At 46.0% G+C, this 13,085-nt stretch overlaps 1 protein-coding gene across 1 annotated transcript in view; it reads left to right on the plus strand.

The window, feature by feature from the left end:
• LOC140895791 (aldehyde oxidase 2) overlaps nt 1–13,085 on the plus strand; it is a 99,598-nt gene that overhangs the window by 17,858 nt on the left and 68,655 nt on the right. The window contains exons 8-10 of the mRNA XM_073306345.2: nt 3,230–3,310; nt 8,627–8,771; nt 10,452–10,544. Of these exons, the coding sequence (XP_073162446.1) occupies nt 3,230–3,310; nt 8,627–8,771; nt 10,452–10,544 (319 nt within the window). The remainder of the gene's footprint in view (nt 1–3,229; nt 3,311–8,626; nt 8,772–10,451; nt 10,545–13,085) is intronic.

Raw genomic sequence — 13,085 nt, forward strand, 5'->3', positions numbered from 1 at the left:
TCACAGGACCACGGCTGGCTCTTACACCCCAACCTCATGTCCCTCTACCTCTCAGCGTGGATGCTGTGTGACTGAATCCACAGGAGCAGACCTTCTCGGATGAGGTCCAGCGGGTCCTCCTGGGAAGTAGGAAGCCCTCAACCAGACTGACTTACCTGGCCAAGTGGACAAGGTTTTCCTGCTGGGCGTCCAGGAGTGGCATCTCCCCCTCGCACTCTTCCATACAGTCTATCTTAGACTATCTGCTTCGTCTGAGGAACCAGGGCTTGGCACACTCTTCCATTAGAGTGCATCTCACGGCCATCTCCACTTTTCACCCACCGATCCAGGGCCAGCCGGTATTTTCTCATGACATGACGGTCAGATTCTTGAGAGGCCTCGACAGACTCTTCCTGCAGGCTACGGACTCCTGTCCTGCAGTGGGATCTCAACTTGATCCTCTCTAGGCTCATGGGCCCGCCCTTTGAGCCTCTGGGTTCTGCTCCATTTTCCACCTGCCATGGAAGGTTGCTTTCTTGGTGGCAGTGACATCAGCGAGGCGAGTCTCGGAGGTTAAACCCTTGACCTCAGAACCACTGTACCCGGTCTTCTACAAAGACAAGATTCAGCTAAGTTCTGACCCCGCCTTCCTGCCGAAGGTGGTATCTACCTTCCATATGAACCAGGACATCTTCCTCCCAGTGTTCTGTCCCAAACTGCACGAGACCAGTGGAGAGAGGCATCTTCATGCACTGGATGTCCAAAGGGCCTTGCCGTTTTACCTAGAGCATACCAAGCCTTTCCGTAAATCAACTCAGCTCTTCATCACCACAGTGGATAGGATGAAGGGCTTTCCGGTGTCCTCGCAGAGGATTTCCAACTGGATCACCTGTTGCATATGGACCTGTTACGATCTGGCATGGGTCCCGCTGCCGCCAATTGTCAGAGCCCTCTCAACTACAGCTCAGGCATCCTCAGTGGTCTTCCTGGTGCACATCCCTATCCAGGACATCTGTAGAGTAGCGACATGGTCCTCTGTCCACACATTCACAGGGCATTATGCCATCACTCAGCAGGTCAGAGGCAGGGCTGTCTTGCAATCTACATGTCTGTGAATTCCTACCCACCTCCAGGGGTATTGCTTGGGAGTCAACTAATATGGAATGGACATGAGCAAGCACTTGTAGAAGAAAAGACAGTTGCCTTTTCCGTAACTGGTGTTCTTTGAGCTGTGTTGCTCAAGTCCATTCCATGACACGTCCTCCTTCTCCACGGTCGGAGTTTCCAGCAAGAAGGAACTGAGGGTGGGGGGAGCTGGCAGCGCCCCTTATACCACACCATGCGGGCGCCACTCCAACGCCAGAGCCAGTCACCTGTGGATACTGCTAAGGGAAAAACTTCCAGCACCGGTGCATGTGGTGAGCACACCTACCTCATATGAAATGGACATGAACAACACATCTCGAAGAACACCAGTTATGGAAAAGGTAACTGTCTTATCCTCAGTGGTGCAGCAGAAGGAAAGGGGGACCTTTAGGTTTTACAGTGAGGAAATTCAAGGCTGTGGTGGTTCTATGCGTTGTTACAGCACCTTTAAGATCTGGACAGTGGCAGTCAGGGTTGAACCTGGGACTGCCAGGGGGCTGGTTTGCAGCTTATAACCAGGACCCATTCATTCTCTTCTGCCATTGAAGATAATTGAATTTCCATAATTGTGTGGTTTTAATGAGGCTTTAATTCAAGAATAATGTCTGGAGAGGCAGAGAGAAGCAACCAGTGCTGGGGATGCAGTGCATCCAGAGCTTCACCCCACTGTAAGCTCCTTCCCAAAAGCTCACAGGATCCATATTCTCCAGAGGATTGTTGCTCTGAAGCGCAGGGCTTTGCAGAGAAGGGATAACCCAAAGTGAGTAAAATAGAGCTGATTTTTATGGTGTCCTCTTCTAATTCAGCTCCTGCTGAATTTGGCACAAGCACTGAGCAGCTCCATTCAGAGGAGAAAAATTACCCCAGGAAATTAAAAACCTGTCATTTTCAAACCTGTTCAGCGTGAACCAAATATTAGAGTGATGCAAACAATGAGGGAGGAACACTGAACCTGCCCAACCCACCTCTATTCAGATCTGTCAAACCCAACCCAGCCTTACAGATTCCAATAGCAACACTGCATTGTGGGTACTGTGTTGTGAATGCAAAGGTCATGATATTGAGCCATGCTGCCCGCAAGGAACATAACCCTGCTGTGCAAGTAATGACGATACCTAGCTCTTTTCAACAGCAGAGCTCAAAGTGCGTCAAAACTCTCGTTTATTCAGCCTCACAATGCACCTGTGGGCAAGAAGTGCTTATAGTCCCATTTTTGCTGATAGGGAACCGAGTCACAGACAGGCTGAGTGATTTGGCAAAAGTCGCACAGGGAGGCTGTGGTAGAGGAAGGAATTGAGCCCTCATTGCCCATGTCCCAGACTAGTACCCAAACCACTGCAACATCCTAAGTAGTTTAGGTTTGTTGAAAGCCAAATCTGGCTGGGTTTGCCTACCCTGGATATGTAACCGCTCTAGGAGATCCAGATCTTCCACAAGGCCAAATTTCAGAGCCAGTGCAGCGGTACCTGCTTTTGACCTATGACTGGGATGGATACAGACCAGTAGATTTAAGGTCAATGTTGCAATGAAACTTTTTTCAGGAGTTATAATTTTCTCTTTTCTAAAAACACAAGATGTCCAGTAAATCTTGTGTCACCCAAAGGATTGCTGTTTTGTTTGTTGTCATCTTGGATTTACCCATCAATCTATTTGACAGACATAGACTGGGAGATTATATTAATTCTGCAGTGTCTGTGTTTTTCCAGTGAGTCTCATACACCCACCACACCTGGCTCTGATGGCCTCCAGGGCACACTACAAGGGCTAGTTGTTGTCTTGAGAATACGCCTTTCAGAGAGTGGGGCAGGTGCTGGAGGTGGATTTAGGAGCTGATGGCTGGAAGAATCCTTTCTGGCATTGGGTCAATTTGTAAATGGTTTTGTTTCATTATTTATTTATGAGAATAGATTTATTTTTAGGAAATTAACTAAAGAATGTGCTTGAATTATTTAATGTGCTGGTACCTGTAGCAGTTAAAAAACTAAATGACATGTAGCCAAAGAGTCTCTGCTCTTTCCAGAAAAGTGTAACATACTCTTGACGCGCACATTCTGTTTTTTTCTCCTTCAAGTAAATATTCAAATGAAACTTTGTTTCCTTTCAGATGCATTCTGATCTCTGCAATCCTGAAGAATTCCAGCCTGTAGACCCAACCCAGGACTTTATCTTTCCTCCTGAACTAATGGTAGGAAGTGTTTTTCTTTCCTGATTTGTCCCCATTTACATGCAAATGTTGTGAATGATCCAGCATTCAGGTTTACAACACGATAGAAGTCTGAAATGGAAAAGATTGTTGGACTAAATTCATCCTCAGTGGAAGGTGACTGAGTCACACCAAGGATAGAGTGTCATCCAGTCCACTGCCCTGCCAGTGCAGGAATGTACTTTAGAGTGAATTTCCTGTCTAGGTCACCTAGACTATGTCTGCACTACCACCATAAGTCGACCTACGCTACACAACTCCAGCTACGTGAATAAGATAGCTGGAGTCAACGTACCTTAGGTCAAGTTACCATGGGCCTACACCACAGGGGGTCGACGGAAGAAACTCTCCTCAACTTACCTTACTCTTCTCGTCAGGGGTAGAGTACAGGGGTCGACTGGAGAGCAATCTGCTCTTGATTCGGCGGGTCTTCACTAGACCCGCTAAATCGACCACTGGTGGATCGATCTCAGAGCGTCGATCCCAGCTGTAGTGTAGATGTAGCCTTAGAAATGACAGTGGGCTCCACTACGTCCCTTGGGAGTTCATTCCACAGCCTAACAATCTCATAACCTAGAAGTTTTTCTTTGTATTCAGTTTAGCTTATCTGTTCTCAACATCATTGCATTATGTCAAGCCCCTTCTGAAAAACTCGGCTTTGGGGAGCCACCGAGGAGTTGCAAGTGCCCACGAGGTGTGTACAGGATAGTAACAGTCATGAAGTTACTACATAGCCCTTTGTTACACTGTAAACTCTGGGGTGAAAATTTCCACACAGCAATCTCATCCTATACACACAAGAGTCTTTATCGAACCCAGTTTGATTAACGTCATTGTGGCTGTGTTTAAGCTGTAGGGAGCCAAATCGTAATTAGAGAGCTGCTGAGAGGGACAGGAGAGAGAGGAGTCCGAGTTCCAGGGCAGAGCTGTGGTGCAGATTCTCCAGCCTCTTGAAGTACCACTTCCCCTAAGAGCTGAGCTGTGAAGGATGGCAGAAACGGACAGATGGGTAGGGAAGATAGAATCACAGAAATGTAGGACTGGAAGGGACCTTGATAGGTCATCTAGTCTAGTCCCCTGCGCTGAGGCAGGACCAAGTATTATCTGACCCATCCCTGCAGGTATTTGTCTAACCTGTTCTTTAGAACATCCAATGACAGAGATTCCACAACCTCCCCCTGTACTTTGTTCCAGTGCTTAACAGCTCTGACAGGACGTTTTTCATAATGTCCAACCTAAATCTCCCTTGCTGCAATTTAAGCCCATTACTCCTTGTCCTGTCCTCAGTGGTTAAGGAGAATAATAGATGCAGTGTGTGCGGGCAGTGCAGAAGCAGCAGGATGGCGTAGGCAGTGAGCTGCTCCTTCCCTTCCCTCTTCTGGTTCCTGGTGGGTCCCGGTGACCTCAGTTGTGGTTTGTTTGTTTTTACTCAACCAGTGGGGTGCTCCCTTGCCACCCACTTCTGGGTCATGAGCCACTTAGGCCTGGTCTGTTGCAGGTCCATGGTAAAGGCAGAGGAGCAAAGGGAAGGAAGAGAGGGGTTTATTGGAGGGCCATGGAGAAGAACTAGGAGCTATTGGAGGGTCTCAGAGGGATGGAAGAAAGCCAGGAGGGAGGAAGTTTAGGCCATGCTGGGAGTCAGAAGAGAGAAGGGGAAAATTGGAAGAGCAAAGGAGGAGTGTCCACACCTAAATCAGTCTGCGCAGGCACAAAGTAGTTAGGATTGCCTTAGTTCAGAGGAGAGGTGAAACTTTAGCTCAGTTGGGGTGGGTGGCTCTTGTTTCAAATCCCAGAAGTTGTTTGTTTGTTAATTGCTTAAAATGTTCCCAGACTCTGGGCTAGTCTACACTGGCAACGCTAAACCACCTCCACAAGGGGCGTAGCTAGCAGTGCTAGGAGTGTGGCTGGTGCATTATCTACACTGGCACTTTACAGCGCTGAAACTTGCTGCACTCAGGGGGGTGTTTTTTCACCACCCTGAGCGAGAAAGTTGCAGCGCTGTACGTTGCCAGTGTAGACAAGTGCAAAGTCTGAATGTCGGAGTCAACAACCATTTCATGTACACAAATATTCACTTTGGGCCTGCCAGGCTCAGGTGTATTGTTTGATTTGTTCCAGCATTACAGAGGTGATTAACCATTATAAGGTTGGTTTGGTTTTTAAACCAGTTGATCCACAATGCATAGCTTGTTTGCTTTTTTTAATTGCCTTCTACTGTAGAGCATATATTAAGCAAGAGAAGTGGTTCTCAAACTTTTGTACTGGGGGACCCCTTTCACACAGCAAGCCTCTGAGTGCGACCCCCCCTTATAAATTAAAAACACATTTTTTATATTTAACACTATTACAAATGCTGGAGGCGGAGTGGGGTTTGCGGGTGGAGGCTGACAGATCACGACCCCCCATGTAATAATCTTGTGACCCCCTGAAGGGTCAAGGCCAAGACAATAACAGGGTTCAAAAAGGAACTAGATAAGTTCATGGAGGATAGGTCCATCAATGGCTATTAGCCAAGATGGGCAGGGATGGTGTCCCTAACCTCTGTATGCCAGAAGCTGGGAATAGGTGACGAGATGGATCACTTGATGATTACCTGTTCTGTTCATTCCCTCTGGGGCACCTGGCATTGTCCACTGTGGGAAGACAGGACACTGGGCTAGATGGACCTTTGGTCTGATCCTGTATGGCCATTCTTATGACCACCAGTTTGAGAACCCCTGAGCAAGAGGCACCTGTGTGGCCTTAACCTGATATGATACGTGTCCGGGCTAGTCTACACTTAAAACGCTGCAACTGCCCTGTTGCAGCTGTGCCACTGTAGCACTTCAGTGTAGACATCAGCTATTCCAATCGGAGGAATTCTACTGTTGGAATAGGCAATTCACCTCCCCAAGAGGTTTTTCACTCCCTGAGCGAAGTAGTTATGCCAGTCTAATTTTCCTGCTGCTCCCTGGCCTGTCTTTGAAAGGCATGTGCCTGAAAATGCAAGGGTTAAATGGACCACACCTAAAAAGAGAATAGTTCACAGTCAGCATTCACAATTTGATTGAAGGGTCTTAGCTGCAGTCAGTTTGGCTCCTTGCTCAAAAAATCCCTTGGCAAGCTAGGGAGTGGTTGAACTGCCATTCAGGATGGGGTATGTAAAGTATGTATATGACCTTGTAAAATGTGAAACCCATTAATCAGACAGAAATACAAATCCTCATAAACTGCGCAAGGACATGAAATTGACTAATGTTTTGTCTACATGATGGGGTAATGCACTCTACGGGGGTGTGATTTCTAAAGCACTTCATTAATGCACATCATTTTAATGGGTGCTTTAGAAATCACACCCCCATAGTGAATATTACCCCTCCATGTAGACAAGTCCCACCTGAGTAACAGATTGGCCTGTGCATGTGTCCCTGGCGTGAGGAGTGGCAGAGTCAGTAGCAAAAAGAACATGAGTACTTGTGGCACCTTAGAGACTAACAAATTTATTTGAGCATAAACAGTAGCAGTTGTTATGGGTTAGATTAAATCTTGTTGTTATGGGTCAGGCATGAGCACCAATTTACATTCAGAATAAATGTAAAGAAACCATTGTAACTAGTTTCAGAGTAACAGCCATGTTAGTCTGTATTCGCAAAAAGAAAAGGAGTACTTGTGGCACCTTAGAGACTAACCAATTTATTTGAGCATGAGCTTTCGTGAGCTACAGCTCACTTCAAATAAATTGGTTAGTCTCTAAGGTGCCACAAGTCCTCCTTTTCTCATTGTAACTAGGTGTCTAAAACAATAGCAGTAGCACACCCAAGACATAGTGTGATGGAAACAGATATACATGTACATGTACCCCTGGTTTAGAACCACTGCTCCATAGCACACCTGTGCAGCCCCACTGTCTCCAAAGGAGTTGCTCAGGTGTAACAGAACTGGAAATTAGTAAACAATTCCATTGACGTGCAAAATGGACAAGAATCCAGCTCACTCCCTCTCAGCTGTGTTGACTCATCATGTTTAACAGGACTAAAAAGCAACACAAAATGATGATAGTCAAAGTCAGATTTGTCTTTGAATACTAATAGATCAGCTTAGTAAGACTGTGACTTTTCATATAGTCGCTTTTCAGAGCAGAACCTCATTGGAACTGAAATTGTTCCTTGGGGACCCTAAGCCAATGATAATTCACCTGATGAATTTTTCTGGCATTCTCTTGTCATAGAATCATGGAATCATAGAATCATAGAATATCAGGGTTGGAAGGGACCCCAGAAGGTCATCTAGTCCAACCCCCTGCTCAAAGCAGGACCAATTCCCAGTTAAATCATCCCAGCCAGGGCTTTGTCAAGCCTGACCTTAAAAACCTCTAAGGAAGGAGATTCTACCACCTCCCTAGGTAACGCATTCCAGTGTTTCACCACCCTCTTAGTGAAAAAGTTTTTCCTAATATCCAATCTAAACCTCCCCCACTGCAACTTGAGACCATTACTCCTCGTTCTGTCATCTGCTACCATTGAGAACAGTCTAGAGCCATCCTCTTTGGAACCCCCTTTCAGGTAGTTGAAAGCAGCTATCAAATCCCCCCTCATTCTTCTCTTCTGCAGACTAAACAATCCCAGCTCCCTCAGCCTCTCCTCATAACTCATGTGTTCCAGACCCCTAATAATTTTTGTTGCCCTTCGCTGGACTCTCTCCAATTTATCCACATCCTTCTTGAAGTGTGGGGCCCAAAACTGGACACAGTACTCCAGATGAGGCCTCACCAATGTCAGGTGTGACTGAAGCTAAACCTTGCTGAAATTCAGTCATATTTGGAAAGGAGGGCATCAGTCAGCGCGTAGCACACTGAACAACAATGGCGTACATTTTGCTAAAGATACCAGACCAAAGCCTTTCTATTATGTAAAGCTCCAGGGGAAATTTAATGCCCAGGGAGAGAAGGTGACAAAACCTCAGTTCTTAAGATGTAATCGCTTTGCTTTGGTTGGTCACTGGTCAACCATAATGGAGGGAGCCTTTGCTAGCGATTAAAGTAGGAGACTGTACGTCAAGACATTTAGGTTCTGTACTACCTACTCGTTATGCTGCCCCAGGCAAGTCACTTATTCTCTTTGTGCCTCGGTTTCCCTATCTGTAACATGGGGATAATTAAACATACCATTGTAAAGCTTGATGGGAATCTCAGATTAAAGAAACTATTTAAGTACAGGGTATTATTATCGGTTATTTTAAAGTGTTTTGTTCTACTTTACACTGGTAGACAAATACCTTTGTTAGCCCTGGAGTGCTTAACCTCTGTAATTTCCCCTACAGAGAATGGCTCAAGAACAGCAAAAAAGAACTCTGGTTTTCCATGGGGAAAGAACAACATGGATTTCTCCCACTAACCTCAGGGAACTTCTGGAGCTGAAGGCCATGTACCCCAAAGCACCTCTCGTTGTAGGGAACACCAGTGTGGGTATGGAGGGTCTGAGGGCCTCTTGTCATTGTTACTATCCAGTTGAAGTTAATGGAAGTTGCAAGTGCTCAGCACTCCTGAAAATCAGGCCTTTGGTGCCTCAAACTGGGCATCCAAAGATAGGTACCCAAAATTAGAGGCTCCTTTTGAATATTCAGGTCTGGATAACTTACCCCAGTTCACATGGCACATCAGTGACACAAATGGGACTAGAACCCTGATCTACTGATTCCATGGTCAGATGTCTATGCCCCTCCCACTGACTTCAGTGAGGTGGCTTGCATGGAGTAATGACCATTCACATAAGTAAGAGTCTGCAGGATTAGGCCTTCAGTTAGACAGAACACTACAAGGATGACAAAGGACATGGTCCACATTGAAAGGACAAGGGTAGGAACTTCTATGCATCTTACTGGGTTTCTCAATATTATAGATAGATTTTATTGTTATGGTGTTATAATTTGAGGGAGTAAAGTCAAGAGAGCAGTAGCAGAGAAGAGATCAGGATGGGAAAGCTGATGGAATGAGGGGAGTCTTGAGAAAGGCTTGGGAGAGAGCATTTCAAGTGTAGGTGTGTAGTGCACAGGGGAGAGTATTTCAGAGGTACTACTGGGGTGGGAGTGTAGGGTCTGAACCCCTTCCTTCCCAGGGGAAGTGGTGCGAGTGGGTAGAATAAGAGCATGTCTCATTAAATGGAATTCCAGACTGAGCTGTTATCTGTGAATTTGTTTACATTGTGAGAGTGAAACTGAGTCCAAAAAGATTGAGAGACTTTAATTTTCAGATCCCCCTGTGCTCATCAACAACAGAAACTTTACTGCATTTTTATTTATTAATATAGCACCCATAAAGGTGACCACAGCACTTCACAAACCGCTAAAATGGTGGGTTCTTGGGAGCTTGCAATATAGTCTAAAGGTCTGATCCAGTGCCCAGTGAAGTCAAAGTCCACTGATTTCTGTGGGCATCAGTCAAGCCCTAAATTAGCTGCATGGCAGGGCTGGGCATGGAGGATGAGGGAGGAGGTTAGCATATTACTACATATATGCACAGCTTGTTAACTCCTTTTTTAAAATATATTAGGCGGGAGGTCAGTGATGGGTGTTGCAGGCATAGGAGGTGATGTGGTAATAGGCATAGAGATGCTGGTGGGAGAAGGAAACAGAAGAGTTATGCAGCTGAGCTGAGTTGGTGGAGTGCAAGATGGAAGCAGGAAGTAATGGGAGACTAGGGAAGAGATGGAGGCAGGAGTACAATTCTGTGGGGTTCTAAAGCTGAGGTGAGGAATCTGAATGTGATATGGAAGGAGACAGGAAACAAGTGCAGGGAACTGAGGAGCTTTGCAGAGCACTAGGAGATACTTTTGCTGGCAGCATATTGATTAGACCTGGGGGGTACAGCATGAAAAGCAGAGAGTGCAGAGGGGAGGAAAGTGAGGACCATAGAATGGGAGAGGCAGCAGGATGGAGACTTTGAGATATTGGACAGGAAGAACCAGCAGGATTTTGCAACTGCTTGGCTATGGGAAGAATACAGGGAGTGTAATCCCATGTGACACTAAGGTCACAAGCCCTGGTGGCAGGAAGGATGGGGGTATGTTTAGTTCTTTAGATACATTCACAGTTCTGGAAATCTAAAACACCTGTTTTCTTCAATCTCATTATAATTTTCTATCTTCAGGACTTGAGATGAAACTTGATGGTGTTCATCATCCAGTTATCATCCATCCCACTAGGATTCCAGCTCTGCATGTTGTGAGTAATACAAACAAGGGTAAGTTTGCCTAAAAATCCTGGAGTTATGTGTTGTTAGACACCATAAATGATGAGAATCTTTGATTCACATGTACATGGAACGTTTTATTCTCCAGTAGTGCTCAGTACACTAAGACCACTATCCAGTCTGTCAGCCTACCTGCCATATGGAGAGAACAGGATGGGGAGGTTCAAATTCTGAGACTCTGCTGCCATAAATTTCTTTGTTCAAACCATCTTTCACTCATTGTTCTGCAGGAGAGGAGAATGTGGGAGGGTCCTGAGTCTGATATAGTTTTTTCTGTTGGTAGAAATCACAAGGTTCTTTCATTGTTAGTCTGGCAATGTCTACAATCTATATGGAGATGCTCATGCGTAGATCTTTGATCCAATATGCCAAAAGATTTTCTTTGAAACCACTGAGCCCTGGTCTACACTAGGACTTCAGGTCGAATTTAGCAGCTTTAAATCGATGTGAACCTGCACCTGTCCACACGATGAAGCCCTTTATTTCGACTTAAAGGGCTCTTAAAATCCATTTCCTTACTCCACCCCTGACAAGTGGATTAGCACTTAAATCGGCCTTGCCGGGTCGAATTTGGGGTACTGTGGACACAATTCGACGGTATTGGCCTCCAGGAGCTATCCCAGAGTGCTCCATTGTGACTGCTCTGGACAGCACCCTCAACTCAGATGCACGATTGTTTGCCGTTGCTCTGATGCAGGGAGGGGCGACTGACAACACAGCTCACAGGGTTGGCTTACAGGGAGCTAAAATCAACAGAGGGGCTGGCTTTACATCAAGGAGTATTTCAGGCAGGACTTCCCGGAGGGTTCCAATAAGAAATGGTGCACCTAAGTTATTGTTCTTATTGGAACAGGGAGGTTAGTCTGGCCTCTGATTGATACATGGCTAGATTTACCTCGCTGCACCTTCTCTGTGAGTGACTGCAGTGTGACCTAGAGGAATGATTCCCCTAGACTGGGGGTGGGTGGTTGCAAATGAGTACAAAACAAATCTGGTCTATTTCTTGTTTTGATCCACTCCATCTATCTTTTACATCTTTGGCTGGCAGTAGACGGTACAGAAGGACTGCATGCCATCCACATCTCATGGCTGCTCGGCAGACGATGGTACAATAGGACTGCTAGCCATCCTCATCTCTTGCCTGCCCAGCAGAAGATGATGCAATAGGACTGCTAGCAATCTGTATCACCTGCCTGCTCACCATAAGATGGTTCAATAGGACTGACTGCAAGACTAAAGAGAATGACTTGATCAAGTCACTCCAAATTTAGTCCCTGCGCCCATGTCTGCCCAGGCACTCCTGATTGACCTCACACAGGCGACCAGGAGCACCTCGGACATGACGATGACGGCTACCAGTCCTATTGCACCGTCTGCTGCCACAAGGCAATGGGTTGCTGCTGCTGTGTAGCTATGCAGTACCGCGTCTGCCAGCACCCAGGAGACATACAGTGACAGTGAGCTGAGCGGGCTCCATGCTTGCCATGGTATGGCGTCTGCACAGGTAACTCAGGAAAAAAGGCGCGAAACGATTGTCTGCCCTTGCTTTCACGGAGGGAAGGAGGGAATGGGGGCCTGACGATATGTACCCAGAACCACCCGCGACAATGTTTTAGCCCCATCAGGCATTGGGATCTCAACCCAGAATTCCAATGGGCAGCGGAGACTGCGGGAACTGTGGGATAGCTACCCACAGTGCAACGCTCCGTAAGTCAACTCTAGCCTCGGTACTGTGGAAGCGCTCCGCCGAGTTAATGCACTTAATGCACTTAGAGCATTTTCTGTGGGGACACACACACTCGAATATATAAAACCGATTTCTAAAAAACCGACTTCTATAAATTCGACCTAATTTCATAGTGTAGACATACCCTGAGCCAAGTTCTCAGTTGGTCCAAGCCAGCATAGTTCCATGGATGCTGATTTACACCAGCTGAGGATCCGGTCCGTTATGTCACATCTTAATATGTAACATGGAATTGAATCTGTAGCAAAAGTATGTGATGCACCAATTTTTCCTGGAGGCACTGGACAGAGCTGTTCATAAAAATCAGACAAACTGGGATTTTATTGCAAATGATTGTTTCCCTATTTGCGTTTCACTTAGCTCTGGAATTGACATTGAAATAGTACTGATGGATGAATTGAAATTATAAGTATTTGTAAATCACTACACCACACACGTTCACACAACTGTCCATTTAATTGTCACCTTTTATCGAGGTCCACATTAGAGGATGCCTTTAATGAAAGAAGGGCTTTTTACAACCACTGTAAGCTTCCAAAATGCGGCTACAAATCTCTACTGACACAGAGCCTGATCCAACATCCATTGAAATCAATGGCATTGTTTCCATTGACTGAAATGGGTTCTGGGTCAGGCCCATGGGGCCAAATTCTGGAGTCTTTCAACAGTTTTTACTCCATCCTTAGCCCTACTCAGTCAGACTGCTATTTGCCTCATGGGAATTCGCTTGAATAAAGATCTCAATGTCTGGCCCAAAGAAGATTACCCTGTAGATTTGTGTGCGT

Source organism: Lepidochelys kempii, chromosome 11 (assembly GCF_965140285.1).
Source record: "Lepidochelys kempii isolate rLepKem1 chromosome 11, rLepKem1.hap1, whole genome shotgun sequence".
In the NCBI taxonomy this organism is placed as follows: domain Eukaryota; kingdom Metazoa; phylum Chordata; order Testudines; family Cheloniidae; genus Lepidochelys; species Lepidochelys kempii.